Here is a 27,499-nt window from a genome sequence, read left to right on the forward strand (position 1 = left end):
ATTACTCGCTCCACAACCCGCAGGCCACGGTCCATTTGCTGCTTTTCCTGGTCTGTTTTGAAACTGTGAAATGAGCCCCGGTCTTCAATGCAGAAGTAATAACCATCCCGGTTCTGACATTTAAATTACAGATGGCATTTTCAATTAAACAGGCGCTCTCAGCAGGTTTAATTTAGCTATCAGTTCTGGTCTGTTCTTTAAGTGCTTAAGGGGGGGAAAAGGCAAAGCGGTGAATTCTAGGCCTCCTTCTGGGAGCTGGGAACGCGGAGGGTCTCTGAGACGAGGCATCACCTCCATCTCCCGCACACGCCCGCCAGGCCAGACACTTACACAGCCACACACACACCGGGGCAGATCCGGCTGCCTGGCTTCTGTGGGGTGGTCACTGTCACAGGGTGAGAAGCCAGGGCCTCGTCTGATTAGAGACGAGAGAGCTGGAGAAGCTGGATCCAGGCAAACTCCGATCACCAACGAGCTGTGTGACCCGGGAAGACCTAGTCTACCTTGCCGAGCATGGCTGGAAAACGAGAATACAGTCGAGGCGGATGGGTCAGAGTATTAGTGTCCTGGCTGATAAAAATGCGACAGTCCAGGTGCCTTCCTCTCTCCTTCCCTGAGGGGAGGGACTGTCATAGCTGTCGATTTGGCGCGCTCCCCCTGCTGGCCGGGCTGCTGGCGGGTGCTGAAGAAGCCGCCCGCCCGGGACACGCCCCTTCCGGCAGGCCCCACCTCCGGAAGTGAGACTTCGCTGGGACATTTAGATCTAAAGCGCGACACCTCCCACCTTGGCTAAACGGAAGGACAGCTGCTGGGACGATTCTGCTGGCCTGGTTGATCCTGGTCTTCCTTCTGGGCCGGCTGTTGACTGGGCCAACTTGTGTACTTAAGGAGGAATGGGCTGGCCTTGGAGAAGCCTCAGGCGGCCCCTCAGCGTGGACCTGCCAGGGCACCTTCCACCCGGGTGGGCCGAGGGCCGAGGGAAGAAGGTGGCGATTAGCACCCCCACATTATAGGGCAGCAAAGGACCAGAGAAAACCGGACGCCTGCCTCTCAGGGAAGGCCGGCCCACTAGATGAATGTTCTCCAAAGGCTTTAGAAATTGGGAGATGGAGATGTGGTAGAAGACGCTTGTAATCCTGGCACTCTGGGAGGCTGAGGCAGGAGAATTGCGAGTTCAAGCACAGTCTGGGCAACTTAGGGAGACGCTGTCTTAAAGTAAAGGAAGTGAATTAGGGCTGGGGATCAGCCCAGTGCAAAGATCCTGGGTTCAATCCTGGGGCTGGGATCTGAGACTCCGAGAGGTCCACAGCTTACCCAAAGCCTCCCAGCTTGCTAGTGCTGGAAGGTCGCGCCGGCCCTTTCTCCATCCAGCACCTTAGCTGCCCCACTGCCCCCAGGCTGATGGCCTCACCATCACTTCTGGGCTGAAGTGCTGAGGGAAGTCCCGAAAGGCTCCCTGGAGGCGACACACGCCCAAGTTCCTCTCACCCGGGCCTCCACCCCTCGGTGGACCCTGGGCCTGGTCCCTGCCAGCAGGGCCCAAGCACCGTGGTGACGCCCACAGTCTGTGTGAGAACGGTGGGAGCTCCTGCTTAGTGTCTGACCCAGCGCCCAGCTCTCTTCTTTGAGCCCCACAGCGTCTGCCCCTCCCCGCCCAGGCCCTGCCCCTCTCACTCCAGGAACCGGCTTCCGAGGTGCGCGAGGCGGGTGTGTGGACCCACTGCCTTAATGCTGGGCAGACTTGGCCCGGGGTACCCTCACCCCATCTGGAGTGAGCCCGACTGGAGCGAAGCCTCATGGGACCCGAATTCTCAATATTCCCTCGGAGCCCCTGGATCCAGCCGTACCTGAAAGAAAACTGTACTGCCATTCTTCATTACATGAACCCCAAAGTGTGCTTTGTTAAGCCACCCTGAGGCACATTTCTGTCATTAGGAGCTGACTGAGTGGCCATCAGGCCATGGATTGTAATTCACCTCACTTTTAGGGTCAGGAAACTGGAGCCCAAAGAGGTTAAACTACCGGCCCCAAGTTACACAGCTGTGGACGGACAGAAGCAGTGCTCCAGCATGGAAAGCCCGTGCCCCAGCTTACTCAATCGGAGCTCCTGGGGAGGGCGAAGACACAGGGGGAACCTCTCCCGCCCTGGCCCCTGGCTGGAAGGTAACAGGTTGCCATGGTTACCAGCTCACTGTGTGGCTTTAGACAGGCTGCCTCTCCTCTCTGAGCCTCGGGCTGGGTACAAATCCTCCCACCCCTGCAGCACTAGGGGGCCCCTGGGGCAGGCAGAGCGGCTCTCTCGCCCCGCCCCGCCCCCCCAGGACTGAGCCAGGGGCTTCCTGGGCCCTCTCACAGGAGCCCCAGTGGCTGCCCGGCGCCCCCACTCCCACGCACACCACCTGGCTTTCATCAGCTCTCCAAGACCAAATTCAATCTGGAAGAACTCCGCCGCAGAGCAGCGCTAGTCATGCAGTGGGAGGAGCCAGCTTTTCAGGGAATAATTCATTTTTTCGGTGTGGGAGAGGAGAGTAATTGATCTGGAGCTGCCGACGCCCTTCCTCTCCCTCTCCCTCCCCGGGACGGTCTAATTCCCCTGCAGACCCGAGACTGCTGGGCCAGAGACACAGCAATAAACAGGAGGGGGGGCTTCTGCCTTAATAGATTGGATTATTCCACTCGGTAGTGACGAAAAACAAGATTCAATTCCCCTAGAAACTCCAGCCAAGAAAATCACTTTCTCTGTCGGCTGCTCCTTCTTTTTTCTTTTCCTTTTTTTTTCAGACGTCTTTGTCTTTATGCAGCTTCGAGAGGGCCTCTCCACACCTGACCCACTGGCCACACACTGCCCACATTTGGGCTCTGTTCTCTACCCCTCGATAGGGGCCCCTGAGGACAGAGATTTCTTTTTTTGTTTTTTTTGGTACCGGGGATCAAACTCGGGTCCTTGTGCTTGCGCAGCAGGCTGTGAAACCACCGAGCTAAATCCCTGGCCCCTGAGGACAGAGATTTCCATTCGAAACCGAAGCCAGTGTGTGCCTAGGGCACTGATGGAGTGCCTTAGGCCCCAGGGTGTGTTGAGAGCCCGTGTGGGTTGCCTAGAAAGCCCTCCAGCCTCCGCTGTCCCTTGGGCCAAGAGAAGCCACCTGTCCTCCTCCCAGACCAGGCCCTGGGCTCCAAGCTGAAGGCTCCTCCTTGGGGCTCCCAACACACAATGGGCTTCCCCTCTCCATCCTTTCTCTATCACATGACAGTTATACGGGACTTACTCTTATTTATTTCACACTTGCATGTGGCTCCTTTTCTGTGCAGCCACTGATCCCAGCACCCGCAGATATTAATTCATCTGATCTTCATCATGACCTAAGAGATGGTACTAGGATCTCCCGATTTACAGATAAAGAAACTGAGGCAGTGGCTGCTGAAGGGAAGGCTTAGGTTACCAAGCCAGCGAGCTCGAGCTGGGAGCCCTGGTCCGTCTCCACCTTGCATATGTGGCCCACTCCCCAGACAGGGACCGTGGTGGTCACTGGTGTGTTCTCAAGGTGCCTGCATTAGGAAGGTGGCTGGTAAAGGCTTCAATGCCAAATGCATTCTCACAGGAACCACAGGTCCGCCCCGGAGGCTGAGTCTGAGATGTCTGTGGGACCCGGAAGTCCCCACTGTCTCCACTGGAAGCTCACCAAGCTCCCTCCCCACAGGGCTGGAATCTGCCCCCGGAGAAACCCCTGAGTCACAGAGCTCTACCAGGTCCTGACTGTGGAAACCCCTGGCTGTGTGATCCCGGGTCATCTCAGCCACTAAAACCGGAAGGAAGCCAGGTTTGATGGCGCACACCTATAATGCCAGCACTCGGGAGGCTGAAGAAGGAGAATTGCTTCGAGTAAGACCAGCCTGAACCATACAGCAAAAATCTGTCTTAATAGAAAATGGGAACGAAACAGTATGAAAGGGAGCTCGGAGGACGTGTAACACACACAGGAACCATGCTTTGAACACACCATGCACAGCTATGACGTAGCATGGACTATGACAGAGGACTCAGATATTTCTCAGGTGCTCAGAAAATAACCCAGTGGTATGGGCTCAGGTAAATGAAGCCGAGACCTGGCTGGCAGAGTGGTTTTCTGAACAGCAGTAAGACAGGTGAATTGGCAAGGATTACCAAGGAGAATCGTAGGCATCGTGCGCGAGCCATTCAAGTTTGGGAGTTGCTGAGAAGCAGAGGCGTCTGAGAGGGGGACTTGCTGGGCCAGATTTAGGACCAGGCGAGGGTTGCATTCATTCAATGACCAAGTACTGAAGTCTTCCATGTACAACATGGAGACAGGAAGGGCAAAGCTTTGGGGACTTCTGGCCGGCTCAGAAGGTGACACCCTGCGACCTCAGACGCCTGCCTCTGGGAGCCTCTGCCTCCTCTGGGATAAACTGAGAAGACAAAGTGAGGCCTCCTGGGAGAGCTTCATGGGGAGCAAGGAGATCAACATTGTGACTCCCTCTCACCGGCCTCCAGAGCCGAACAGCTGCAGCCTCCCTGACCTGAGAATCTGGGGACTCAGAGGCAGGTGTGGGTTTCTGCTTCCATCTCTGCAGGCGAAATCCAGTGAGGCCCGAGGATTCCTGTCTGCAGACCTGTGGAGGGTTTTTTGTTTGTTTTTGTTTCTGTTTTGTTTGCTGTTTTTGTACTGGAGATTGAACACAGGGTCTCACCAAGTCCCTAAATTGCCCGGGCTGGGCTCCAGTTTGCAGTCCTCCTGCCTCAGCCTCCCAGAGCACCAAGCCTGCACCGCCACACCTGGTTTGCTAATCTGTGTTCTTGAGCCTGGACAGGGGGCCTCCCTGATGCCTGGGGGAGGAAGAGAAAAGGGGAAGCAGAGTGAGGAGGAGGCTGGAGACACTGGGTGCAGCTTTATCAAAGGTAACCCCAAAAAGGCAGGGCAGGGTCCCAGGAGGTCTGGGATGGACATGACCAGGTGGCCCAGGACTTCAGGAAGCCTGTGCCAGGGATGTGTGCAGGCGTCTGGCAGGCTGTGTGAGCCACTCTGTGACTTACAAACATCACCTGCCTGGGCCTCCATGCTCCCCTTCCGGGCTGAAGCCCCTCCCCACCCGAGCCCTTCTTCCCCACGTCTCACTGAAACCTCTCCTGCTGCATCGGCCCCAGACCCTCTCTGGGGCCCCAGAAGCAGCCCCCAGCCCTGCCCTCCTGGCTGCAGAGCTGATAGCGGCTCTGGCTCTGGCCAATAATCCTGCTGACAATTAATTGGCTTTTGTTGGAGGAGAATGAATACCATCTCATCTTAATCTTCTTCATTATTCTCCTTGTTCAGCAGAGTCAACACAAGATTAGGTTTAATTTACGGGGAAAAATAGCAAAGTCATTGCTCACCAGGAGATCAGCTGTGGGTCTGCCTGTGTCCTGTGTTCACTGTAGGCGGGGGCCCTAGGGAGCCCTAGGGCTCCATGGCAGTGGTGAGGAATAGGGTTCCAGGAGACAAGTCCCCTTGGGACTACAGCCCTGATGGCCACCAGCCCTTCCTTAACCCAGGCTCCTAAATGTTCAAGGCACCTGTGTTAAGAACATCTGCAAAGCTCAGCCCCTAGCAATGGACGCGGATTGGGTTTTGGATTCAAATCCCCACTCCTCGCCCCTCCCTTTGTAAGGAGCAGCCCGGCCAGGGACTGGCTTGACAATGCTGACACCTAGTGGTGCTTAGAGGAACTGGCTCTTCTTGGCTTCCCTCTACATCCACCGTAAAATCAGTCGGCAAAGAGGAACATTTCCCACTAAACTGTAGAGAAGTATGCACCAAGAAATCTAATAAGAAATTTGTTTTACTTCCCCAGACCCCCTAACCAAAATGGCCCAGGAACCCCAGCACCCTTCTTTCCACCTGGGGTGACATCTCAGGTAGACACCCTTGGCACGGTCCTTGGCCTCGCCTCCTCACCCAGGCGCCCTGTCCCCTATCATCTTCTGCACCCTGTTTGTCCTCACTCTGGGACGTGGTTTCATCACCGAAGCTGGAAGCTGCTGATGTCCAACACCCACCTCCAGCTCCTTCAGGCAGAGCAATCCCTTGTCCCTTCCTGGGGTATTCACAATACACAGGGCAGAGCATACAGTGGGCTCCCTGCTGGTCTCCAAGCTCATGTCACTTCCCCACGTGGTCACCATTCCTGCCATGCTGGCTGCCTGCTGATCTGTAAATAAGCTTGTTCCCACCCCAGGGCCTTTGCACTTGCTGCTCCTGTAATGCTCACCCTGAAATTTGCATGCTGGGTGCTCTTCATCATTCAATCCCAATGCCATTTCTTCACCTTAGCAGAGCAACATTACCACCCTCACGCTCCACTTTGTTTATTGCACCGTAGAGGTCACGCTTCTAAGTGGCTGAGTTAATTTCTGTCTTCACTACTGATTAGCTGTGGCCTCAGGCAAGTTGCTCAATCTCTCTGTGCTTCAATATTCTCATCAGTTAAAAAAATAGAAATAATAGTTTCCAATTCACAAGGATACTATGATAAATCAATACGTATAAAGCTTAGAGTAGTAAACTGATCGCTCAATCATGTTGGTAATGATTTTGTTCTTGTATTTAGTTGCTTGCACAAGGGATGATCGAAAAGTACGGTGAATGCTTTTTTTTTCTTTTTTTAAAGACATATTGCCAAAAATGATGGCATAAGTGTGTTCAGAGCAGGGAGGAGGTGTTCTGAGAGATTTGCGGTAATATGTCTTTTACTGTAATCATTTTTTATTTAAACATGTCGTAGTTTTTATCATACCTTGTTGGTCAAATGTTTACAGCAATTTCTGGCAAATAAAAACATGGGAGTATGTCCTCATCCACCTGATTCACCGGATCTGGCACTGTGACTTCTGGCTCTTCCCCAAAGTCAAAATGACCATGAAAGACAGTGAGGAAAGAGGACTCCAGAGCTGCTTCGGACAGTGGCAAGGACAATGGGCTAAGTGTACTTGAACTCAGGGGAAGGAATTGAGGGGGATTATGCCAATATGTGTTTTACTGTAATCATTTTTTATTTAAACATTCATGGCTGGGGATTTAGCTCAGTGGTTCTGCCGCCTGCCTCACAAGTGTAAGGTCCCAAGTTCGATCCCCGGTACCAAAAAAAAAAGTGTAAACATTCACTTTATTTTGTGATCTCATCTCATAGGTGTGCTTCTCCATCTAGACTGTACATTCCAGGACAGCAGGGGCCTTGTCTGTTTTATTCCTGCCTGACACATAGTGGGTGCTCAACAAATACTGATTAAGTAGAAGAGAGCTTGGGTGGTACACGGGCCCTGTGTGCTGTTTCTGGCTCCGACTGTCCCCACTCTCCAGAGAGCCTGGGACGCCCCCCGCTGACCCTGCCTTCCTAGAACACCTACATGTGTGTCTGCTCTGCCCTCCAGGAGGGGGGAGTACAGGTGAGGGGCTGAGCACATAGGAGCCCCTGGGCGGGAACATGGCTCCCCTCACCCTGTGTGTCACTTCCTAGACAGCCTCATGCAGAAGAGAAATGAGAGAAATGATGACTGCTGCCCCATGGTCATCTCTGACCTGGCAGGAAGGGCCCCGTGTTCTGCACAGCCCCAGCCACTGGGAGGCTCAGAGGCAGCTGTCTGGTCTCCCTGAGCTAAAACCACTAAGGAGTCCTACCCCACCATGCGACAACACCGACATGCGTCCAGGACACCCCACCACCAAGCCGTCCCATCCCTGCTGTGTGCTCCACGACCGGGGTGGAGAATGTGGCCTCTGGGCTTCTGGCTCCTTCCCCTGAGGCCAGGCCGCTGCTGGAGGTGGCCTTGCTGGGTGGTGTCCCCTGTCCACCCCTGTGCACCCTGCCCACGGGACCCCAGAGGTCCTCCCACCTCCCTCCACACTTGCTCCCACACTCTGGGTGCCCTTGGCTTTGGTCACTGGCCACAGAACCCCAGCCAGAGCCCGACCCCAGGGGCCTCTCTCCTGAATGGCCTTGGCCCCTCAAACTCAGGGAGCCACCACCTGCAGCATCTCCGCCAGCCCTGCCGGGACTGCTGGCCGCTCCTGCCCACTGCGCATCTCCATCGTCCTTCTCCGATGATCCCACGCAGGTCCTCCCCACATGCCCAACAGAGCCGTGACCCCAACACTGCCTGCCTCCCATTCGCTATTCCAACACGGGAGCTCACAGGGTGCACGCTTCCCTTGTCTCTCACCACACGGGGCAAGGCGCTGTGACTTGTCACAAAGTCAGCTGGGCTCCGGCTGTGCCCTCCCCTTCAGACTGAGACCCTGAGAAAGGACTGCGGTATCCCTGGGGCACAGCTGAGCATCCTCCCTTAGACCAGATGTTCCCGGAGGTCACAGTTCCAGAGTCTCCCCTATCAGACTGAGGCTGCCCCCAGCAGTGACTGAGCGTCCCTCATGAGACCAGAGGGCCCCGGGGGGACTCATTCTCCATGTGGCCAGGCTTCGGATTCTCCCTGGGACAGTTTTCACTCCAGCGCCCCCACTCAGGGAGCCATGAGGGGCTCCGGAACTGAGTAAATCAATGAGCGAGCTCGTCCAAGCAGAGCAGGGGTCTTGTGGATGTTACTAGGCTGCACATCCGGAGAGGAGAGGTTTCAAGCCCTACACAGCACCCCGCCCCTGCAACCAGGCCAGGGATTGGGAAACGACCCTCCAGACCGGAGGCCAAGGACTCCTGTCCGGGCCAGACCCGGGCCAGGGCGGGCAGTGTGAAGTACGCATGCGTGAGAGGGACGGCGCCCCACCGCTTCCGCCCCAGCCACTCACCTCCATTGGGGAACTGATCCCCAGACGGGGTGCAACTACCACCACCGTCCTGCCTCCAAAGAGAAATGGGGGCAGGAGTGCAGCACGCCCTACGACTCTCAAGAGACGGAGAGAGCCACCACCCCAGCCCTGTACTGGGCTCTGGGCAGCTTGGGTGTCGGCCAGGCGCCAGGCCCAGCCTGGCGTCCTGAGCCTAATAATCCCAGCCTTTGTCTGCCCGGTGGCCCGGCCCGGCTGGCTCCACACAGGCCAAAGGGCCTGGAAACCGGAGCAGCTGGAGAACAACCAAGTATTTTTCCAGGCTGGGCCCGGGGCCCTCGGGAGACGCGAGGGACAGAGAGGGAGAGGTGTCCATTCATCCGCTCTGTATCCGTTCTTTCCCTGGACAGATGACATTTATTGCGCGCCGCCAGGTGGCAGGCCCTGCCCAGGAAGGTGCGGGGTCGGCACAGCCCGCGCCCTCTAGCGCGCACTCTACTAGCGGTGGCCACGCGCGCAGGACGCACACGCGGCAGGGGCGGGCAAGGCGAGGGTGCTACCAACTACGCTAAGGCCTGTCCACCGCGGCCGGGGGACAACGCTCAGGGCTCCACCCACACGCCGCTATTGGTCACCCGGGCCCCGAACCAGCCCTTCCAGTAGACGGAGTCCTGCCCGCCATGCTCGAAGCGCAGGAAGCGCACCCCTGGCCCGTAGTCGGTGAAGGTGTGGGAGATCTGGGGAGCGGAGGGGGAGCGAGTCAGCCTTGGGGCTCTTGAGGCTTCCTCTACCACCCCTCTCCGGCCCAGGGACCCGTCTCCAGCCCGGGGTCGGATTCTGTGTAGTGCACGCTCCCCAAGACTTTCCCGTGCAGCCTCGCCCCGCCCCGCCCTCCTACCGGCGCGCCGTGGGAGGGGTCTCCACGCGCCCCGCCCTCCCTCTCGGGACCGCCTCTCCTTCCCCGCCCCTCTTAGGCTGCGCTCCGGCTCACCTCTGTCCAGCCACCTTCCTCACTGTCCGTGGACACTACCACCTGCCCGGTGTTGAACTCGGCCAGCACATCCTCGTGCTCGGACAGCAGCTTCACGGTGAGCTCGTACAGACAGCCGGCGTCAGAGCGGCCTGAGTACCTGCCGGAGGAGGACAGATGGAACCCCGCTTCTGCTATCCGGGTCCCCATTTCAAAGACGAGAGCAGCGAAGCCAGTGGAGGCAGTAAACCCCAGGTCGGCCAGACCCAACTTGGGAGCCAAAGCTGCCCACAGAGGCAGGGGTTTTGTTTGAATTTTTGTTGTTGTCCCAGTCTTGACCCTGAGCTACTTCCCCTTTTTTATTTTTTATTTTCAGACACGGTGTAAGTCGCTAAGTTGCCCAGACTGGGGGTCGAAGTTGCGATCTTCCTGCCTCAGCCTCCCAGAGTGCTGGGATTCCAAGTGCGTACCACCACGCATGGCTGCAAACAGGTTTTGTCCGGAGGGGTGGACCCGCTGGTCTCGAAAACCTTTCAAACTCAGGAGAAGCTGTCAGGCTGCGGACCATGACCCAGGTGCCACAGCGCTAACAGGTCCCTCCTTGTCCTTGGCTTCCCCCCAGCCCGCCTGGCCCCGGCCCTCACCAGTCCTTCACCGCGATGGCCGGCTGGGTGGTGTCCAGCAGCTCCTCCCAGTAGCCCTCAGCCTGCAGGTCAATGACCTGTGCCTTGCGACACCACCTGGGAGAAGGGAATTAAGACAAGTGGACACCGCCTGCTGTGCTAGCGCAAGGACCCGAGTTCGATCCCCGGTACAAAAAAAACAAACAACAACAACAACAACAAAAAAACTAGGACCATTAAAAAAAAAAAAAAAAAGACAAGTGGAGGCCCCTTTTCCCCTCCCCCTCCCCGCCCCTGCCCCCTCCCCCCTCCCCCTTCCCTCCCCTACGCTCTTTACTCCTCCTTACTCGAAAGAGGAGGCGAAGTACTTCTTGACGCTGTCATCCTGGGGGAATTCCACCCCACTGTCCCCGGGCAGCTCCTCCACCCTCCAGCCGTCCCCACCGTGCTCCACGTCGCACCAGCCCTCCAAGTCCTCTGTAGGGACAGGGACAGCCCCACCCTGGTCACCCAGTTCTTGCTGAGGCTGCAGCAAGACTTTTTTTTGCTGTTTTTTCCCTTCTGGTGCTGGGGATTGAACACAGGGCCTTCCCCGGGTCTGTATCCCCAACGCTTTTAATTTTTTATCTTGAGACAAGGTCTTGCTAAATTGCCCAGGCTGGGCTCCAACTTAGCCTCCCAGGGTGCTGGGATGACAGGCGTGTGTCACCACACTCGCCTAGGGGGTGGGGCAGCTGGCGGTGGGCTGCAATGGTGGCCACTTCCGGCCTCTCCTCCTGGGCGGTTGTGCACAGGGCCATTCCGCCCAGGCTCACTGAGGACGAACACCAGGGAAAGCGGCCAGGCACAGCGGTAGACTCGCAGCATGGCCCCTTCCGGCCCCTGGCTTCCCCTGCCCTCCTCCAGCATGGCCGGCCTGGCCTCACCTTCCCCGCACGGGTTGCGTAGCAGGTTGCGCCTCCGCTTGCTCAGAAAGTAGAACTGCTGCCAGTGGTCGCGCTCTTCCTCTTCACCGCTGCCCTCCGGCACCAGCCCCTCCTGCTGGCACTTGAGCAACCACAGCGGGGCGCCGTCCACCAGCCCCTTCCAGCGCAGGCACACCAGGCGGCAGGCCTGCACCAGTTCCGCGGCGGGCAGCTCAGCCAGCACGCGCAGGAGCAGCGCCTCGGGCAGCTCGGCCAGGTACGCGGCCTCCTCCAGCTCCTCCTGCTCCTCGCCGGGCTGCTCCCCCTCGGTGCAGGCCTCCTCCAGGCTCGCCTCCTCAGCCTGGCCCACGCTCTCTGCGGGCAGATGGGGGAGTGGCGAGGCTGTGACTCCCCCAGACTGTCCCCCTCCGCGCCCACCTGCCCCCCAGGGCAACCACAGCTGCCAGGAGAGATTCTGTGACTCCACCTGGGTGCCCAGGGAGGCGGCTGAGCCCCAGATGGGTGCCCTCAGTCGCAGTCCAAGAACTGCCTGGCCACTCCGTGTCCCCTGCAGGGCCCATAAACCCCATCCCTGAGCAGAGCCACCAACAGCATTGTCCTGAGCTTCACTCGGAACCCCGTTAATCCTCCTAAGCATCCTCCGAGACCTCTGCTCTCTCACCCGCTCTGGAAGCCTTCCTGGACTTCCCCTCGCACAGCCCAAATTCAAAGGCTTCCTAACATTTGTCCTGGGATGTGATCAGCTTTTTTGTTGTTTTGTTTTGTTGAGATAGGGTCTCGGTATGCAGTTCAGGCTGGCCATGAACTCCCAGCAATCCTCCTGCCTCAGCCTCCCAAGGGCTGGGATCACAGGCACGCACCACAGTGCCTGGCTAGTGATCGGCCTTTTTCCTCACCAGAATGACCTCCTGAATCCTGAAACCAGGTGCCTGGCACTGGCCTGTCCAGAGCTCCTATTTATTGGCCACTTAGCAAGTGCCAGGCTTGTTCTAAGCATAAAATGGCTGGTGTGTCTTTTCCAGTCCCCAGGCCTCAGTTTCCTCATCTGCGAAATAGGGTAACCATCGTGCCTGGCCATCTGATGGTGCTGAGGTTCAGCTCCCCTGAGGAGGGATGAGGACATCAGGAGTTGAAAGGCAGCAGGCAGATGTCACTTGGGTCCCCGCTCTCCTCACTCGGCCACGGAAGCTTAAGAAAGCAGATACCAAGAACGCAGTGCCTCTGGAGGGTGGACAGCAGTGGGGAGGAGACGGGGCCACTCGGTGGGGAGGCTGCTGCTGTCAGACCCAGGACCAGGCATTCCTGGGCCCTGGGCCCTGCAATGAGGGAAAGAGCCTGGCACTGGGGAAGGGGACAGGTGGCAGGGCCTAGGACCAGAATCTGGGCCTGAACCTCCTCACACACAGCACACATGCACACAGCCAGGCACCCTATGCTGAATAGGGCTTGACCAAGTCTTTCTGAGCCCAGGTACCCAGGGTATCCTCAGCAACCCTTAGGGAATCTTATCAAACTCAGCACATTCCCTTCGTGACCAGCACTGCGAGACCACATTTGAGTGATGCAGGGCTCTGCCCCCTCCCTTTGGGCAAAGAGGAAACTGAGCCCCAGAGACTCATCAGGTCACCCCGCACACCATGGGGAAAGCAAGGAGGAAATAAATGTCCATCTATGTCCATCTGGCAGCCCAAAGGTCTCTGGGAAGCCTGGCCAGTGTTCTCCCCTCTCCACCACCACTCCCCCTCCCTTGCCCTGGCCCCAGTGGATGGACACCTGATGCTCCCCGAAAGGTGCCCTAGCCCAGTCCCCTCTCCTGGCCCCCAGGCCTGGTGCTGAGGCCCCAGATCCGATTACGGCCCCCCACTGCCCCCCTTCTAGTGCACACAACTCCCCACATTGTTGTTGTGGAAAGTTATCTGGCTCCTGGAAGCTACCTCCTGGCTGATTCACTCACCTGGATTGGGCCACGGAGTCCAGGGAATAGCTGGGCCCTGGGGAAAATCAGGAGCCCATTCTGGGGCCCTCTCCAGGGTGTGGCAGGGGAACCACAGGTTAGGGGCAGGGGCTTCGGGAGCCGGGGGTTCAGGATTCAGGACGGGGGTCGCTGACTTGACTTTTCCACTGCCTTCCCCCAGCACTGCCCACCCGAGCTGGGCCAGGAGAGGAAGGGACAAGCGCTGCGCCGGCAGGTCTTGTTCCCACCCTGACTCAGCAGGCCAAACCCTACAGGCCCAGAAGAAAGCTGGAGGGTGGGGGGCGGGGTCCTAGGGTGCCAGAAAAGATGACTGAGCAGTCGCAGAGTGCACTGAGAAACAGCGGGCCCCAACTCCACGGCGATGTGGCGCCCAAGTGCGTGGGAAAAGGCCGGTAGCCCTAAGAAACCCACGGGCCAGAGCTGACCGATGCAGAAAGTGGAGACAGAAGAAGTCTACAGCCACCTGGCTCCGGGCCCCAGCCCCACTGGGAATTCGGCAGGGACCCAGGAGCCCCCTCCCTGCTTGACATTTCTCCAGGCCTCCCAGCAGCGCAAGACAGCTGACAGAGAAGAAAATCCGTGCTCCGTTGAGACTGGAGGGCTCATCGAAAGGGCTCTGCTCGCGGGAAAGTTTGCGCGCGGTTCTCGGGGGCCCCTCGCCCTCCGAGGACCCCTCTGGGCCCCGGCGCGCTGCCCGCCTGCCCTCCCGGCTGCAGCCCGTGCGTCCGGGCGCCGGCTACCTTGGTCCCCGTCTCCGTCCATCGCTGCGGAGCGCGGTTGCAGGAGGCGACGGAGGAGGAGCCGGGTCGCTTCGGGCGGCGAGTCGGAGCTCTGCCCGCGTCTGGGGCGGCCCGGGCGGCCGCGCCTCTTAAAGGCTCCGCGCCGCCCCGCCCCGCCCCGCGGTCCGGGCGCTTGGCCCACAAAGGTCAGGAGTCGGGTTTTCTCTAGGGAGGATCCGATTTGAGGGGGAGGGGGGGTCCCCAGCTCACCCTGGTGGCGCTGCGCGGAGGTGGTGGCGAGGGGCGCAGGGGTATTTGGGGTCTTTCCTACGCGCTATGTGGGGCGCATGGCCTGGCGGGGCTGGGGGGCGGGAGGCGCCTTCTCCCCCCCCCCCGTAAATTTCCTATGTGCGGTGGGGGGCGAGGAGAGGGGCGGGGCCTGGCGGACCGGGGCGGGGCCACGTCCACCGGCGACTTCGGGCCGAGCCGGCCCAGCCCCGGGGACCTAGCGCGATCGCGCGGCAGCGGCCGACCGCAGGTGACCGCGGGGCGCTCAGGGCGGGGCGGGCGCGCTCGCCGTCTCCGTGCGCCGCAGTGCGCCTAGCGCCGACCAGGCCCAGGCTGCGAGCGGCGGGCGGCGGGCGGCGGGCGGCGAGGACGCAGGCTGCGGTCGCCATCGGGGCGCTGGGTCCTAACGTGGGGGATCCTTTCAAACCACAGCGTGAGACTTGGAGGCCGCAGGCGCGCTGGGGCCCCGGAGCTGGAGCCCAGAGCGAGGGTAGGCTCGGGGTAGGCGCGTCCTCATCTATCGGCCACCTCTCTCCAATCCCGGCTAGGCCCTCATTTTTCTCTGTGATCTTGAGAAAGTTGCAGAGCCCTTTGGGCCTCCTGTGGAGAGAGTGATATGTTATCCCCTTGCAATTTCTTCTCCATCACCAAGGCTGAGGCTGAGAGAGGAGATCCCTATGGAACAGGGCCAGGCTGCCATTATTTCCTCTCCAAAGACCGCGACCCACTGAAAAAGGCTGCTCCAGGATCTGAGAGGACCCGGGCTCCTTTCCCCCTCTGTCCCTGCTGCGCGACCTTGGACAGCTGCTTTGACCCTCCCGGCCTCCTCAAAGCTGTGCTTAGGTGCTGTGGAAGGTCACGGAGCTCACCTGTTATTGAGCACCTGCTGTTCGCCATGCTCCTCGGATGGGCCCAGTGACCCTGGAAGGAAGCCCCCTTCCCGACCCCATTTAGAGGATGGAACTGAAGCACAGAAAGGCCCAGTCAGTGGCCGCTGGGATGGGACCCTCTACCACCACCCGATGCTGCAAATAATGGGTTCTGGGGGGAGGACAGACTGCCAGTGTGGCTTTTCCGTAACCACAGGGGGTAACCAAAGCCACCACCATGGCCGTGGGGAACATCAACGAGCTGCCCGAGAACATCCTGCTGGAGCTCTTCATGCACGTGCCCGCCCACCAGCTGCTGCTGCACTGTCGCCCGGTCTGCAGCCTCTGGCGGGACCTCATCGACCTCGTGACTCTCTGGAAGCGCAAGTGCCTCCTCGAGGGCTTCATCACCGAGGACTGGGACCAGCCTGTGGCCGACTGGAAGGTCTTCTACTTCCTGTGCAGCCTCCGAAGGAACCTCCTGCACAACCTGTGTGCTGAAGGTGGGGTGCGGTGGGGTCTGGTGTGCCCTAGCACCAAACACCAGCTCAGGTCCTTTGGGTGGTTTAATGCCTTCAGTCCTCTCACAACAACCCTTCGAGGTAGGGATTGCCCTTGAACCCACGGTCCAGATGGGCAGACTGAGAGAGAGACCAAGGGTAGTATTTCTTATTCCACTTCTAAAATTATTTCTCCAGTGACCTTTACTACTAAAAAGATTGTTGGCCACCTGAAAAAATTTGTGCCCAAGATACAAGTCACAGGGCTGAACATACTGTGACTATCCCAGAAGACAGGCAGGGCTGGGGGCGGGGCTGTTCTTGTGAAAGAAGGAGAGATCCAGTCTTCTTTCCAGAGGGTAGCAGCAACAGACAAAATAAGGCTCCTATGTCACTCTGAACCCCAGCTTCCCCTGTGGATCCATCAGCTTTCCCGTCACTGGAACAAAACACCTGACACCCAACAACTTAAAGGAGGAGAGGCTTGTTTGGCTCACGGCTTCAGAGGTTTAAGTCCATGGTCAGCTAGCTCCAAGACAGGAACATCACGGCAGAAGGGTATGGCGGAGGAACACTGCCCACATCATGGTGGCAAGAAAGCAGAGCATAAGGGAAGAGGGCCACAAAGGAAGTAAGGGACAGATAGAGTCCCCAGGGTCATGCCACCAAGACCCACCCAGACACACCCAGAAGTGTGCTTTCCTAATCCCCTAGGTAGCTCTGGAGTAAGTCAAGTTGACATGAAGATGAACCCTCTACCTTGCTATGCTGTCACTTGTCAGGGAGGGGGGACACTGGAGTGGGATGAAGATATCGTCTTCTGTTGTGTGGTCAGATTCTGGAGCCAAATGATGATAAAACTGTGAGCTATCAGATGCTGTCTCCTTTGAGGCCTCAACAGCTGCCCACTTGACCAGCATTTGGCAAACTGTGGGCCACAGCTAGGCGTAGTGGCACACACCTGTAATCCCCGCACTCGGGAGGATGAGACAGAAAGAGCACCATGAGTTCAGGCCAACCTGGGCTACATAGTGAGTTCAAGGCCAGCCTGAATTACAGAGCAAGACCTTGCTTCGAAAAACAAAACAACAAAAGCAAACTTTGGGCCACAAGCCAGAGCTGGACAAGGAATTAAGAATGTATTTTGTTTTGCTTTGTTTTCCCTGTGTGTTTTCTTTGGTTTTTTTTTTTTTTTTGATTGTTTGTTTTTGAGATAGGGTCTTGCTATGTGGTCCAGGGTGGCCTTGAACTCACTGTGTAGCTCAGTAGCTCAGGCTGGCCTCCAATTTATAATCCTCCCACCTCAGTCCTCTGAGTAGCTGGGACTACAGGCATGCACCACTGTGCTTGGCTTTTATTACCCTTTAAAAGCAACTATACTTGCTGGGCATGGTGGCACATGCCTGTAGCCCTGGTTGCTGGGGAGACTGAGTTGGAAGGGTCAGAAGTTAGGGCATTTTAGTGACTTAGTGAAACCCCCATCTCAAAAAGGGGGAGCCGACTGGTGATGTGGTTGAGTGTGAAGGTTCAATCTCCTGGACCCATACATACACAAAAGAAAGAAAAAGAAACCCTAAACAATGTGATAGGGACAAGGGATGGGGTGAGGTCCCACGAAAGTGAAATTGCTTTTTGAGAAAGTTTCCCAGCCTCTTCTTCTTCTTTTTCTTTCTTTTCTTTTTTTGGTACCGGGGATCGAACTCGGGACCTTGCACTTTTGAGGCAAGGGCAAGAACCACTGAGCTAAATCCCCAGCCCTCCCAGCCTGTTCTTGAGTGCAGTTCCAGAGAAGACCAAGGCTCAGAGAAGGAAAGCAATTTGTCCAAGGTCACACAGCCCAGTAATGGCAGAGCTGGTATAAGACTCAGGTCTGTCTGGCCCATGTAGAGCTTTCTCTGTCACAGAAGGGGTCTGTTTGTTCACATCATCTTTTGTCCAGATTTCTCAGTGTAAATCACTTACCTATGCCTGGGACTCAGAAGGCACCAAACACAAGGTAGACCCAACTGATGTGCAGTGCCCCCCCAGCGCTGGATGGAGTCAGCTGCAGAGTTCCAGGGAGGGAGGGGCGGGTGGGAGAGGTGATTCCCGAGGGCCACCACCCACCATGAGCTCTGCTCTCCTGCCAGAGGGGTTTGAGTTCTGGAGCTTGGACGTGAACGGCGGTGATGAGTGGAAGGTGGAGGACCTGTCCTGGGAGCAGAGGAAGGAATTCCCCAGTGACCAGGTCAAGAAATACTTCGTGACTTCTTATTAGTAAGATCCGGGCTTTGGGGCAGGGGGAAGCCCAAGTCCCTGCCCATCTGGAGAGGGACGCTCAGAGCCTCTGGGCCCCCATGGTGACCCCAGCACCCCTCCACCCGCCCCCAGCACCTGCCTCAAGTCCCAGGTGGTGGACCTCAAGGCTGAAGGGTACTGGGAGGAGCTCATGGACACCATGCAGCCAGACATTGAGGTCAAGGACTGGTGAGTGGCTGGCACACGAGTCTGGGGGTGGCTGCCATTCAGGACCCCCACCCCACTCTGCTCCCCATCTTTGAGGCGCTGACCTGGCCCTCCATCCCCACAGGTTTGCAGCCAGGCCGGACTGTGGCTCAAAGTACCAACTGTGCGTCCAGCTGCTGTCATCCGCGCACACACCTCTGGGGACCTTCCAGCCAGACCCTGCGATGATCCAGCGGAAGAGTGACGCCAAGTGGAGAGAGGTATATGGCCTCGGAGGGGCAGGGCAGCATCCCCAAGGCAAGACAACAGTCAGGGCGGTCTAGGGTCAGGTCCAAGCTCTGACACTTCTCCCAGGAGCTTCCACTGCTCTGAATGTCACCTGCTTCATCCATGCAACAAGAATAGTGATGCTTCTGGGCTGGGGATTTAGCTCAGTGGTTCTGCCACCTGCCTCAAAAGCACAAAGTCCCGAGTTCGGTCCCTGGTACCAAAAAAATAATGATGATGATGCTTCCCTTGCACTGTCTAATGCCAGGTCCAAAAACCATTCAGGAAGTGGGGGCCAAAGTGTGGCTCAGTGATTGAGCACTTACCTAGAATCTGCAAGGTCCTGGGTTCTGTCCCCAGCACCACACTTGTGCACACACACACGGAAAGGTTGATTTTTACTAATTAACTTTTTTTTTTTTTTTGGTACCAGGAATCAAACTCAGGACCTTGCACTTTCGAAATGGGCAGCAGAACCACTGAGCTAAATCCCCAGCCCACTAACTAACTAATACTGACTACTACTACATAGGGTGCCCAACCTACAATAGCTTCACTTACTGTGTTTTGACTTAACGATGGATTTATTGGGTATGATCCCATCTTATGGCCAGGAGCATCTGGACCTGCAAGGGTTTCAGTTAAGATTTTGCAAAAGTCAGATTTGTTTATCAGGGCATTGAATGCATTGCCACTTACAGCATTTTCAACTTACAATAGGTTGATGGGCACTTGAGCCCTCGATTCAGTTGTGATTTGAAAAACATCTGTGTTATCCAAACTAGGGTCACCAGTGTTGTCTTTTAAGGCCAGATACAGAAATCTTGGGCTTTGCAGGCTGTCCTGTCTCTGTCACAGCAACTCACCCTTTACCTCTGCTGTGAAAGCAGCTTTAGATGGTGTGCAAACCAGCACACGTGGCCGTGTTGCAATAAAACTTTATTTATAGGGGCCAGGGATTTAGCTCAGTGGCACCACGTGTGCCTCTCAAGTGCAAGGTCGTGAGTTCGATCCCCAGTACCAAAAAAAAACCCAACTTTATTTATAAAAATAGGCAGTGGGGGCTGGGGAATTAACTCAGTGGTTCCGCCACCTGCTTTGCAAGTGCACGGTCCTGAGTTCCATCCCCGGTCCAAAAAAAAAAAAAAGACAGTGGGCCTGTTAGGTAGTTTGCTAAGCTCTGATCTGGACCAGCACCATCCCAGAGAACTTTCAGCAGTGACAGAAATGGCCTGTTTTTGTTGTGTCCAGTCGGTAGCCAGTACCAACCAACAAGAACTGAACCCTTACTGAGAGCCACGTCCTAGGATGACTGCATAAAGGAACTTTCTACATCTTATGTAATTTCAATCAGTGGTATCTTATATAGCCACACGTGCCCAGTGATGACCTCACTGGACATCATTTGGCAGCTGGCAGTTTCAGTTCCTTTGAGCCCCATGATGACTCTGTGCAGTGGACCAGGCAGGGTTTTGCTCCCTAGGACAGATGTGGAAACTGAGGCACGGTTGGTCAGACCCTCAGAATCCAGTCGCTCCCCTGCTCCTGGGGCCCCTCAGCCAATGCCCCCATCTCATCAGCCCCCCATGACCTCTCCCTGCCCTCTGCCTGCCTCCAGGTCTCCCATACGTTCTCCAACTACCCTCCTGGCGTCCGCTACATCTGGTTCCAGCACGGCGGCGTGGACACTCACTACTGGGTCGGCTGGTACGGCCCAAGGGTCACTAACAGCAGCATCACCATTGGGCCCACACAGCCCTGATGCCTCCCTGAATCCCCAGCCACAGAACCCTAATGGGTAAACTGCTCTCGGAGCGGGGCTGGGCCTGGGAAGGGAAGGAGGTGTGCAAGCCAGGTGTCCCCAGACCTGGACCCCAGCTGCTCCTTCCTCAGTGGCCAGCAGCAGGACAGCTCTTCACTGACACAGACCTGAAAGATTACAGGAGCCCTCTAGAGATGGAGCATCCAAGGTTAGGGGAGTGCAAGGGGTCCCCCAGGCTCTGAGAGGGGGGCTCCAAGCTCAGACACCAGCCTAGATCTGTGCCTCTACCTACACACATGCACAGAGCCCATTCTCAGGGTATTCCTTGGGGGCCCTTGGAGCAGGGCCAAGTAAGGCATCAGTGTGACTGCCTTTGACAGTGCAGATGTTGGGGGGTGGGGTGGGCCTGCAACCAGACAGATGTGGGAGAGAGGAGAGCTCTCAGATGGTCCCCACCCCATTCTGCCACTCATAAGTGTCCCCCACTCCTCCTGCCTTCCCAGAAGAGGTGGCTGTGGCTGGGTTTGTGAAGAACGAGGCAGACCAGAAGTGGGTGGCGTCCAGAGGGGGTGGACTGTCCCAAAGCCAGACGGGCACCAGGTGGGGGCTGGGCTCTCCGGAGGCCCCAGGGAGTCCTCCACAGGCATCCCAGGGAATCTGGGCTCAGGACCTGGCTGAGACTCTGAGGGTTGGGATTTGGGAGCCCAGGGTGAATAGGGTGGAGCATTTTCTGGGGCCACCTGCCCACCTCCATCCCCTGGCCAGGCCCCCTGCCCCAGAAGTGCCATTCCCAGGGTTTCCCACCATGCTTCTGCCTCCCTCCTGCAGGAAGGACTGAAACCTACTGCATGCACTCAAATAAAGGTGTTCCCAGCCCTGCTGTCCCTGTGCCACAGGCAGGGGGCAGGCCTGTGGCTACAAAGTGTGGCTTCTGTCCAGAGAGGGCCTGACATTTAAGGGGCTGGATCCCAGAGCCTGGTCACAGCAAGATCCCTCAGCCACATGCAGACACCTCACTCCACGGAACCCACCAGTACACCTCCCGCTGGCTGTGCAGTGCCACCCAAGCTGTGCTTCTGATGTCACTCTCTACCAAGAGCTTTACTGACCTTGGATGCAGCCGAAGCATTTGGAATGGTCCCTCGCATACAGTAGGTGCTCAATAAATGCTCAAATGTCCGGATCTCAACCGTGAGCTGGATCGGGGCCCAGTCAGGGCAGGCAGGGGCCACCACCCACCACCTGGAAAAAGCCAGTCTTCCTTAGAGAAGACAGAGACCTGAATGCGACAGGGCCACAAGGTCATCTCCCTTGTGCAGCGCTCAGCCAGGAAAACCCTTGGTGGTTGCCTGAAAACGATGCTTCATAACCCTCGTAGAAAGAAAGAATTCATGCAGAGTCTGGAGCAAACCCGGAAGAGGTTTTTACCGGCTCTTTGGTTGCCTGGGGCTCTCAGGGAGGGATCTGTGGGTGGTTCCAGAGCCGGGGACTGTCCCACTTCCGTCTGCCCAGGGAGAACAGATAAAAGGAGAACCGAGGCTGGCTTTCCTGGCTGGGAGAGGTGGGTGCTGCGGCCGCAGGGGGCGCTGGTGTCCCACGGCGCATGACGCAGAAGGACCGTCGGGGCGGGGCGAGAGGCGACGTCGCCGAGGCCCGAGCCGCGGCTACCGGAACTGTTGCCGGGGCGCTTGCCCGGTCCCGCGCTCAGGTCGCGACCCTTCGGGGGAACCGGCGGGGCGGGGCGGGGCGGGGGCGCGGGCGGTCGTAGAGCTGCGGACGCCGTGCCCGGGCGCGTGCCCTGGCGGTCCCGCGGCTCCCAGGGCCTTGTCCCCCGGTTCGGGGGTGGCAGGGAGTGGGACAGGCCAGCTCAGGACAGCCAAGGCACCAGTGAGCACAGTGTGACCGCCCCCCGCACAGTTTCCGCCCCTGTGCGGGCCTTGTCTCCCGCCCGGGTGGCGGGGGTGGCGTGGGATGGGGTGAGGTTCGGAGGGGTATGACGCAGACTGGATCTCACAATGGGAATCCCTTTGTACCCAGTACCCCTCCACCACGGAACCCTGTGACTTAATTTGGTTTACAGTGCTTTTAGAGGTTGTCAGCAGTTTTCTTTTCTTTAAATTTTTTTTCCCCCGGTACCGGGGATCGAACTCAGGACCTTGCGCTTGAGAGGCAGGCGCGGCGCCAGTGAGCTAAATGCCCGGCTTGTCAGCTGTTTTAAATTGCCTGATTTTTTCCCCCTGTACCTGAGATTGAACCCAGGGCCTTTGCACTGAGCTACATGCCCAGCCCTTTTTATTTTATTTTTTCCAGATGGGGTCTAACTATGTCGCCCAACTAGTTATGATCCTTCTGCCTCAGCAACTCCCAAGTGCTAGGATTCCAGGCATGCCTCAGCCCTCCCAGCTAGGTTTTGTTTTTAAAAACTGCTTGCGCTCAGACCTTGCCTGGGTGGCGGTGTGGGCCGGCTTCCCAACCAGCCATTTCCCACAGGGCACAGGTACTTTGCTTGTCCGCCTATCCTTTTTACTCTGCTGAAAGCCAGAGTGCACACCCACCCGTTCCTGGGAGAGGGCCTCTCAGGAGACTGAACTGCTTTGGGGGCCGCATCTCAATGGACGAGCAGAAGAGACCATCAGCTTCCTGTTCCCTGTGTGTGGGGAGCACATCCTGTCCCCCAGGTGTGGGCAGATAAGGCCCCTCTGTGAGGGCCCTGAGCCTGCCTGAGCCACCCCCGCCCTGAGGTCCCCTTGCTGCAGATTCCTGCCTCCTCTGGAGTCCTCCATGCTGTGACCCTCCTGGGCGTGGCACCTCATCTGGCTTGGGGCCCCAGGAGCACCTAAGGGTAGGGAAGCTGTTTCCCAGCAGCATTCCCTCCACCACAACCAGATTTATACTCTGACGGGGAACTCTCGGCATTAGTACAGGACAGTCAGCCAAACCCTCACGGAATCCACAGGCCTCAGCAAAATCTTACAGGTCACCTATTCAACTGGCTTCCAAATGAAGCAAGGCTGGCAGGGGTTGGTGGTACATTCCTGCAATTCCTAGTGGTGTGGCAGGCTGAGGCAGGAGGAGTTTGGGCCCAGCCTCAAAATTTAGTAAGAACCTATCTCAAGATTAAAAATTTTAAAAGGATTGGGGATGTACCTCAGGACAAAGACGCTGGGTTCACTTTCCAGTACTGAAAAAAAAAAAAAAGAGGCAATTATTTTTTAATGGGGGGCGGGGGATGTAGCTCAGTGGTGCGTGCCTGCCTGGCAAGCACAAGGTCCTAAATTCAATCCTCGGTACAAAAAAAAAAAATTGTCCTTAGCCTTTAACTTTTCTCTTTTTGTGACAGGGGCTCCAACTCCTCCTGCCTCCACCTCTGAGTAGGAGGAGCTGCGACTACAGGTGCGCATCACACATTCCACTCTGTCCCTAGGGACTTTCATATTTTTATTGTAGTCTTCCAAATGTACACAGCTTGGGACCACTCCTGCATATGAGAAGGGTCCTCAGAGACCCCCGTCGCCTCAACTGCACGACAGAGGACACAGGAGTAGAGGAGTCAGTCCCTAGGCACCCAAGGGACCTCCTTCCTGGCTGAGGTTCACCACTGTCCCCACGCAGGCCTATGCATCGCACGTGCCATGGACCCCATCGGCATCAACGAGCTGCCCGAGAACATCCTGCTGGAGCTCTTCATGCACGTGCCTGCCCGCCAGCTGCTGCTGCGCTGTCGTCTGGTCTGCAGCCTCTGGCGGGACCTCATCGACCTCATGACCCTCTGGAAGCGCAGGTGCCTCCTCGAGGGCTTCATCACCGAGGACTGGGACCAGCCTGTGGCCGACTGGAAGGTCTTCTACTTCCTGTGCAGCCTCCGAAGGAACCTCCTGCACAACCCCTGTGCTGAAGGTGGGCTGAGGTGGGCGGGGGCTGCTATTGCAGCCGTTCCTTCCCTTTCCTAGACCTCAAGGCCTTTGCACCTGCAGTTCCCACTGCCTGTTGTGCTCTCAGACCCCTACTGCCTGCCACATGCCCTCGCTTCTTCAGCACCTATTATGTCTGGGGCATGTGCTCCTTGCAGCTCCAGCTCCCACTGAGTTGTCTGTGCACTCAGAGCCCTTACCATCTAGGATCCCAAGAAGTCAGCCTGACAGTTAGGTTGTGCTGCATTTGGTAGGTGGAGCGCCTTGGTCCCCAAGAGGCATGGCTTCCCCAGAGATCCTGACCGCCACCTCTGAGGTCTGGGCCTGGCTGATGAAGCCTCAGGCTCTCTCGGAGGCCCTGCAGGTGACACCAGACACTTAATCTCCCCACCTGTCCTAGATTCTGTTCCAGAGCTGCCCAGCCAGCCAGCTCCAGCACCAGCACTAGCAGTCTGCACCTGGTCTGGTGCCCGGCCCTGCGGCCATCCAGTTAGCCCAGGCTGCTCAGGCCACTGTGCCCAGCCCTAAACTCAGCACTGGGCCAGCTCCTGGAAACCCCCATCAGTTTGAAACAGGTCTCCCTATGGTGGTTCTGGACAGCTTGGCAGGGAAGCACGGTGGCTTTTCTAGGTCCTCAGAGCTCAGTCTGAAAGAGGACCCACCTAACAGATGACCTTCATGGACACAGGGCCATGAACTGCTATCCTGGGCCTCCATCTGGTACCTCGACCCTAGGCACCAAGTATCTGAGTCATGTCCCAACAGCAGGCTCCCCTGACCCACTGACAAACCCTTGGGGCAGGCCTCTCTCCCATCCCCTAGGGTCTTGTCCTATGGTTGGAAGTCCCAGCAGCCCTGGGGTCAGCACTGTTAAGGGTCCTTCCTCATATAGTTTAAGAACTGAAACTTGCGTATTGGAGCCCCATGGCAGCATAGGCGTGAGGAAAGGGTTGTTTTATCATTTTTGTTGTTCCCATGCCGACTTTAGGAGGCATGCCAGCTGGGGACAGAGTGGGAGGGAGCAAGTCCCCAGCCAGAGCCGATAATGGGGAATTAAGCACTGTTGGGGAGCTCCAGGGCCCTTGGGCAGGTAGAGTGCTGACCTTGGCTGCAGTGCCCTTGGGAAGGAACAAGATGATGAACCCTGGGTGTCTGCAGCCCCAGAAAGCTGAGCACAGCAAACCTCACGTCCAGAGAGGAACCCGAGCAGTACCCTCTCCTCCCAGGCCAGGACTTGAGATTTACAGAGGGGCTGGGCTGTGAGGCCCTGCATCCAATTCCCAGCACCACAGAAAAAGAAAACACACATCGATGGAACCTCACCATGGCTTCCGCTTTTCCTAGAGAACATGGAATCCTGGGAACTTGACGCCAACCAGGGGAACCAGTGGAAGGTGGAGAGGCTCCCTGGGGACCATGGCACAGACTTTCCTGACCCCAAAGTCAAGAAGTACTTTGTCACCTCCTATGGGTGAGGACTGAGCAGACCAGGCCTGTGCACAGAGGGTGGCGGGGGGACCGGACCACACAGACAGACACGGGTCGGGACACCTTTGCCAAACCTCAGGCCAGGTGAGGGTCTCTGGAAGCTGGAGGGTGGCGGTTCCCAAACACGCCCAAAGCCCCCAGCTTCCAGGGAAGTGCACTGGGCAGTGGGTGAAGAGATTGGGTTCAGGTAGCCGGGAGCCAACTGGGCAGGGAAGTCCGGGTGTCCTCCAGGTGTCCCCAAGCTAGGATCAGGGGTCACATGGGCCCTATGCTTCCCATGGGTCTGCTATGGTGGTCAGGGGGGGGCCCAGGGTCCCTTTGACCTCCCTGGTCCCCTGGGGGCTGCCAGGGCCACAAGAGAGGGCCCTGCATAGCACTCCTGCACACAGCCCCGCCCCCCACTCCCCAGGCTGTGCCTCAAGTCCCAGATGGTGGACCTCAAGGCTGAGGGCTACTGGGAGGAGCTGCTGGACACGTTTCGGCCCGACATCGAGGTGAAGGACTGGTGAGTGGCCTGCATCCCCACGTTCCACATCCTCCCCTCCTCAGAGAACCCACAGCAAGTGCCCACTCTGCATGCAGCCTGTCCTAGAGCTCGGCGGCCTGGCCCCGCCCTCCCTCTCCCGACACCCAGTGCCTGTGAGGTCCCCAGCAGGATATGACCCACCAGGCTGCAGATGGAGACTGAGGCCTGCCAGCGAAGGCCCCTAACAGGAAGAGCACCCCAGGCCTCCCTGGACTTTGTGGAAACTTCACAGCTTCTTGCCCATGTTTTTCCTTCCCGCCCCATGATGTTTTTTTCTGTGCAGTCCTGGGGCTTGAACCCAGGACCCTGAGTGTCCAGAACACCCACCGTGCCACTGAGCCACCCAGCATGCAGCTCTTTCTCGAGTCGATACTCTGGGCACAGAACCAATTGCAAGGCTCTGGCCTGGGCCACGCGGATCTGGACCCCAGTCCACCCAGGGCCCAGGCAGCACTCCGAGAGAAGAGGGGTGAGGCCTAAGGGTATCCCTGCAGGGCTGAGCTCTGTGCAGCCCCCACCTGGACGTCCCATACACTGCGATGCACAGGTGACATGGCTGGGACAAATAGGGCCTCATGCTTTTCAAGGTCACCTCTTCAGTAGGATTTCCCCAAAAGTTGCCCTTTTAGGCCCCGCATGGATAATGGCCTTCTCTGGGCGAGGAGGGACAGAGAGGCCACCGAAGCTGGCCGGGCCCTGGCAGGCTGGTGGGCAGAGGGGCCAAGCTCAGGAAACGAAGTGGCTCCGGTGTGTGGGCCTGCTGCCTCTGTCTGTCCCCAGGGCCAGCGAGGGGGCTTAACACACAGCTCTCCCCACCGCCCCCAGGTTCGCCGCCAGAAGAGACTGCGGCTGCACCTACCAGATACGAGTCCAGCTGGTTTCAGCCGACTACATCACCCTGGCCTCCTTCGAGCCCCCGCCTGTGACCATCCAGCAATGGAACGATGCCTCGTGGACAGAGGTGAGATTGCGCCCACCCCCCCGCCAACTCCTCCCAACCTGGCAAGCTCTGCATCTCCCTCCTCGGTGGTCACCTCTCCGCCTTCCCCCAGGTCTCCCACACCTTCTCAGACTACCCTCCAGGCGTCCGCCACATCCTCTTCCAGCACGGGGGCCACGACACCCAGTTCTGGGCAGGCTGGTATGGGCCCAGGGTCACCAACAGTAGCATCATTGTTAGCAACAAGATGGCCAGGAAGCCAGCCCCATCTGCCGCGGTGTCTGACAATGTAGGGGTGGAGGAAGCTGCCCAGGTGCCTTCTCACCTGTCTGCCCGATGACAGTCGCCTGGCCATCATTCGTCCATCCTCTATCCAGGTCAGCTGCAGGTCCCTCCAGGCGAGAGCTGGGCCAGCAGCAGGCAGTCAGTTCCCCCAGCTGCTGGAAACTTACGGTCACACTGGTGCTGGTGTTTTGTTATAATAAATGTTTTCAGTGAAACCAGCCTAGGGTTGATTGTGTG

General features: G+C 57.7%; 3 protein-coding genes across 11 annotated transcripts; 2 read left to right on the plus strand and 1 right to left on the minus strand.

Moving 5' to 3' along the window:
• Nucleotides 1–4,293: 4,293 nt before the first annotated feature.
• On the minus strand, nucleotides 4,294–14,135 carry Fbxo2 (F-box protein 2). Of its 3 annotated transcripts, XM_087214642.1 has the most exons (7): nucleotides 14,003–14,135; nucleotides 11,288–11,641; nucleotides 10,709–10,838; nucleotides 10,383–10,478; nucleotides 9,760–9,898; nucleotides 4,708–4,843; nucleotides 4,294–4,629 (listed from the first exon to the last, which is right to left on the minus strand). In XM_087214642.1, exons 1-6 carry the CDS (start codon nucleotides 14,022–14,024, stop codon nucleotides 4,757–4,759), a joined length of 828 nt encoding a protein of 275 aa, XP_087070768.1. In that variant the 5' UTR covers nucleotides 14,025–14,135; the 3' UTR covers nucleotides 4,294–4,629; nucleotides 4,708–4,756. The 3 variants fall into 3 exon arrangements, with proteins under 3 accessions (XP_087070768.1, XP_087070767.1, XP_004863632.1); XM_087214641.1 differs by having other exon boundaries at nucleotides 4,294–4,843; XM_004863575.3 differs by lacking the exons at nucleotides 4,294–4,629; nucleotides 4,708–4,843 and adding an exon at nucleotides 9,163–9,505.
• On the plus strand, nucleotides 11,641–21,291 carry Fbxo44 (F-box protein 44). 6 transcript variants are annotated; one of them, XM_021243372.2, is made up of 7 exons: nucleotides 11,641–14,187; nucleotides 15,356–15,641; nucleotides 17,768–17,894; nucleotides 18,009–18,104; nucleotides 18,208–18,343; nucleotides 19,969–20,148; nucleotides 20,941–21,291. In XM_021243372.2, exons 1-6 carry the CDS (start codon nucleotides 13,690–13,692, stop codon nucleotides 20,110–20,112), a joined length of 1,287 nt encoding a protein of 428 aa, XP_021099031.2. In that variant the 5' UTR covers nucleotides 11,641–13,689; the 3' UTR covers nucleotides 20,113–20,148; nucleotides 20,941–21,291. The 6 variants fall into 6 exon arrangements, with proteins under 6 accessions (XP_021099031.2, XP_021099032.2, XP_087070764.1 ...); XM_021243373.2 differs by having other exon boundaries at nucleotides 19,969–20,057; XM_087214638.1 differs by having other exon boundaries at nucleotides 19,969–21,291.
• A 388-nt stretch (nucleotides 21,292–21,679) lies between these two features.
• Fbxo6 (F-box protein 6) lies at nucleotides 21,680–27,480 on the plus strand. Of its 2 annotated transcripts, XM_004863580.4 has the most exons (7): nucleotides 21,690–21,820; nucleotides 23,453–23,505; nucleotides 23,725–24,009; nucleotides 25,368–25,494; nucleotides 25,921–26,016; nucleotides 26,863–26,998; nucleotides 27,090–27,480. In XM_004863580.4, exons 3-7 carry the CDS (start codon nucleotides 23,745–23,747, stop codon nucleotides 27,315–27,317), a joined length of 852 nt encoding a protein of 283 aa, XP_004863637.1. In that variant the 5' UTR covers nucleotides 21,690–21,820; nucleotides 23,453–23,505; nucleotides 23,725–23,744; the 3' UTR covers nucleotides 27,318–27,480. The 2 variants fall into 2 exon arrangements, with proteins under 2 accessions (XP_004863636.1, XP_004863637.1); XM_004863579.4 differs by lacking the exon at nucleotides 23,453–23,505 and having other exon boundaries at nucleotides 21,680–21,820.
• Nucleotides 27,481–27,499: the final 19 nt, after the last annotated feature.

This window comes from Heterocephalus glaber, unplaced genomic scaffold (genome assembly GCF_053883595.1).
Source record: "Heterocephalus glaber isolate CG9 unplaced genomic scaffold, H.glaber_assembly_v1.0 deba00001447, whole genome shotgun sequence".
NCBI classification, from domain to species: domain Eukaryota; kingdom Metazoa; phylum Chordata; class Mammalia; order Rodentia; family Bathyergidae; genus Heterocephalus; species Heterocephalus glaber.

Excerpts from the sequence above, each read along its gene's own strand:
- Fbxo44 (XM_087214638.1), top strand. The coding sequence starts at position 13,690 with ATGCAGAAAGTGGAGACAGAAGAAGTCTACAGCCACCTGGCTCCGGGC. Across the intron at positions 17,895-18,008 it reads TACTTCGTGACTTCTTATTA|CACCTGCCTCAAGTCCCAGG; the intron begins GTAAGATCCGGG and ends ACCCGCCCCCAG. Across the intron at positions 18,344-19,968 it reads GTGACGCCAAGTGGAGAGAG|GTCTCCCATACGTTCTCCAA; the intron begins GTATATGGCCTC and ends GCCTGCCTCCAG.
- Fbxo6 (XM_004863579.4), top strand. The coding sequence starts at position 23,745 with ATGGACCCCATCGGCATCAACGAGCTGCCCGAGAACATCCTGCTGGAG. Across the intron at positions 25,495-25,920 it reads TACTTTGTCACCTCCTATGG|GCTGTGCCTCAAGTCCCAGA; the intron begins GTGAGGACTGAG and ends CCCACTCCCCAG. Across the intron at positions 26,999-27,089 it reads ACGATGCCTCGTGGACAGAG|GTCTCCCACACCTTCTCAGA; the intron begins GTGAGATTGCGC and ends GCCTTCCCCCAG.
- Fbxo2 (XM_004863575.3), bottom strand. The coding sequence starts at position 14,024 with ATGGACGGAGACGGGGACCAAG. Across the intron at positions 10,479-10,708 it reads TACTTCGCCTCCTCTTTCGA|GTGGTGTCGCAAGGCACAGG; the intron begins GTAAGGAGGAGT and ends CCCTTCTCCCAG. Across the intron at positions 9,506-9,759 it reads AGGAAGGTGGCTGGACAGAG|ATCTCCCACACCTTCACCGA; the intron begins GTGAGCCGGAGC and ends TCCGCTCCCCAG.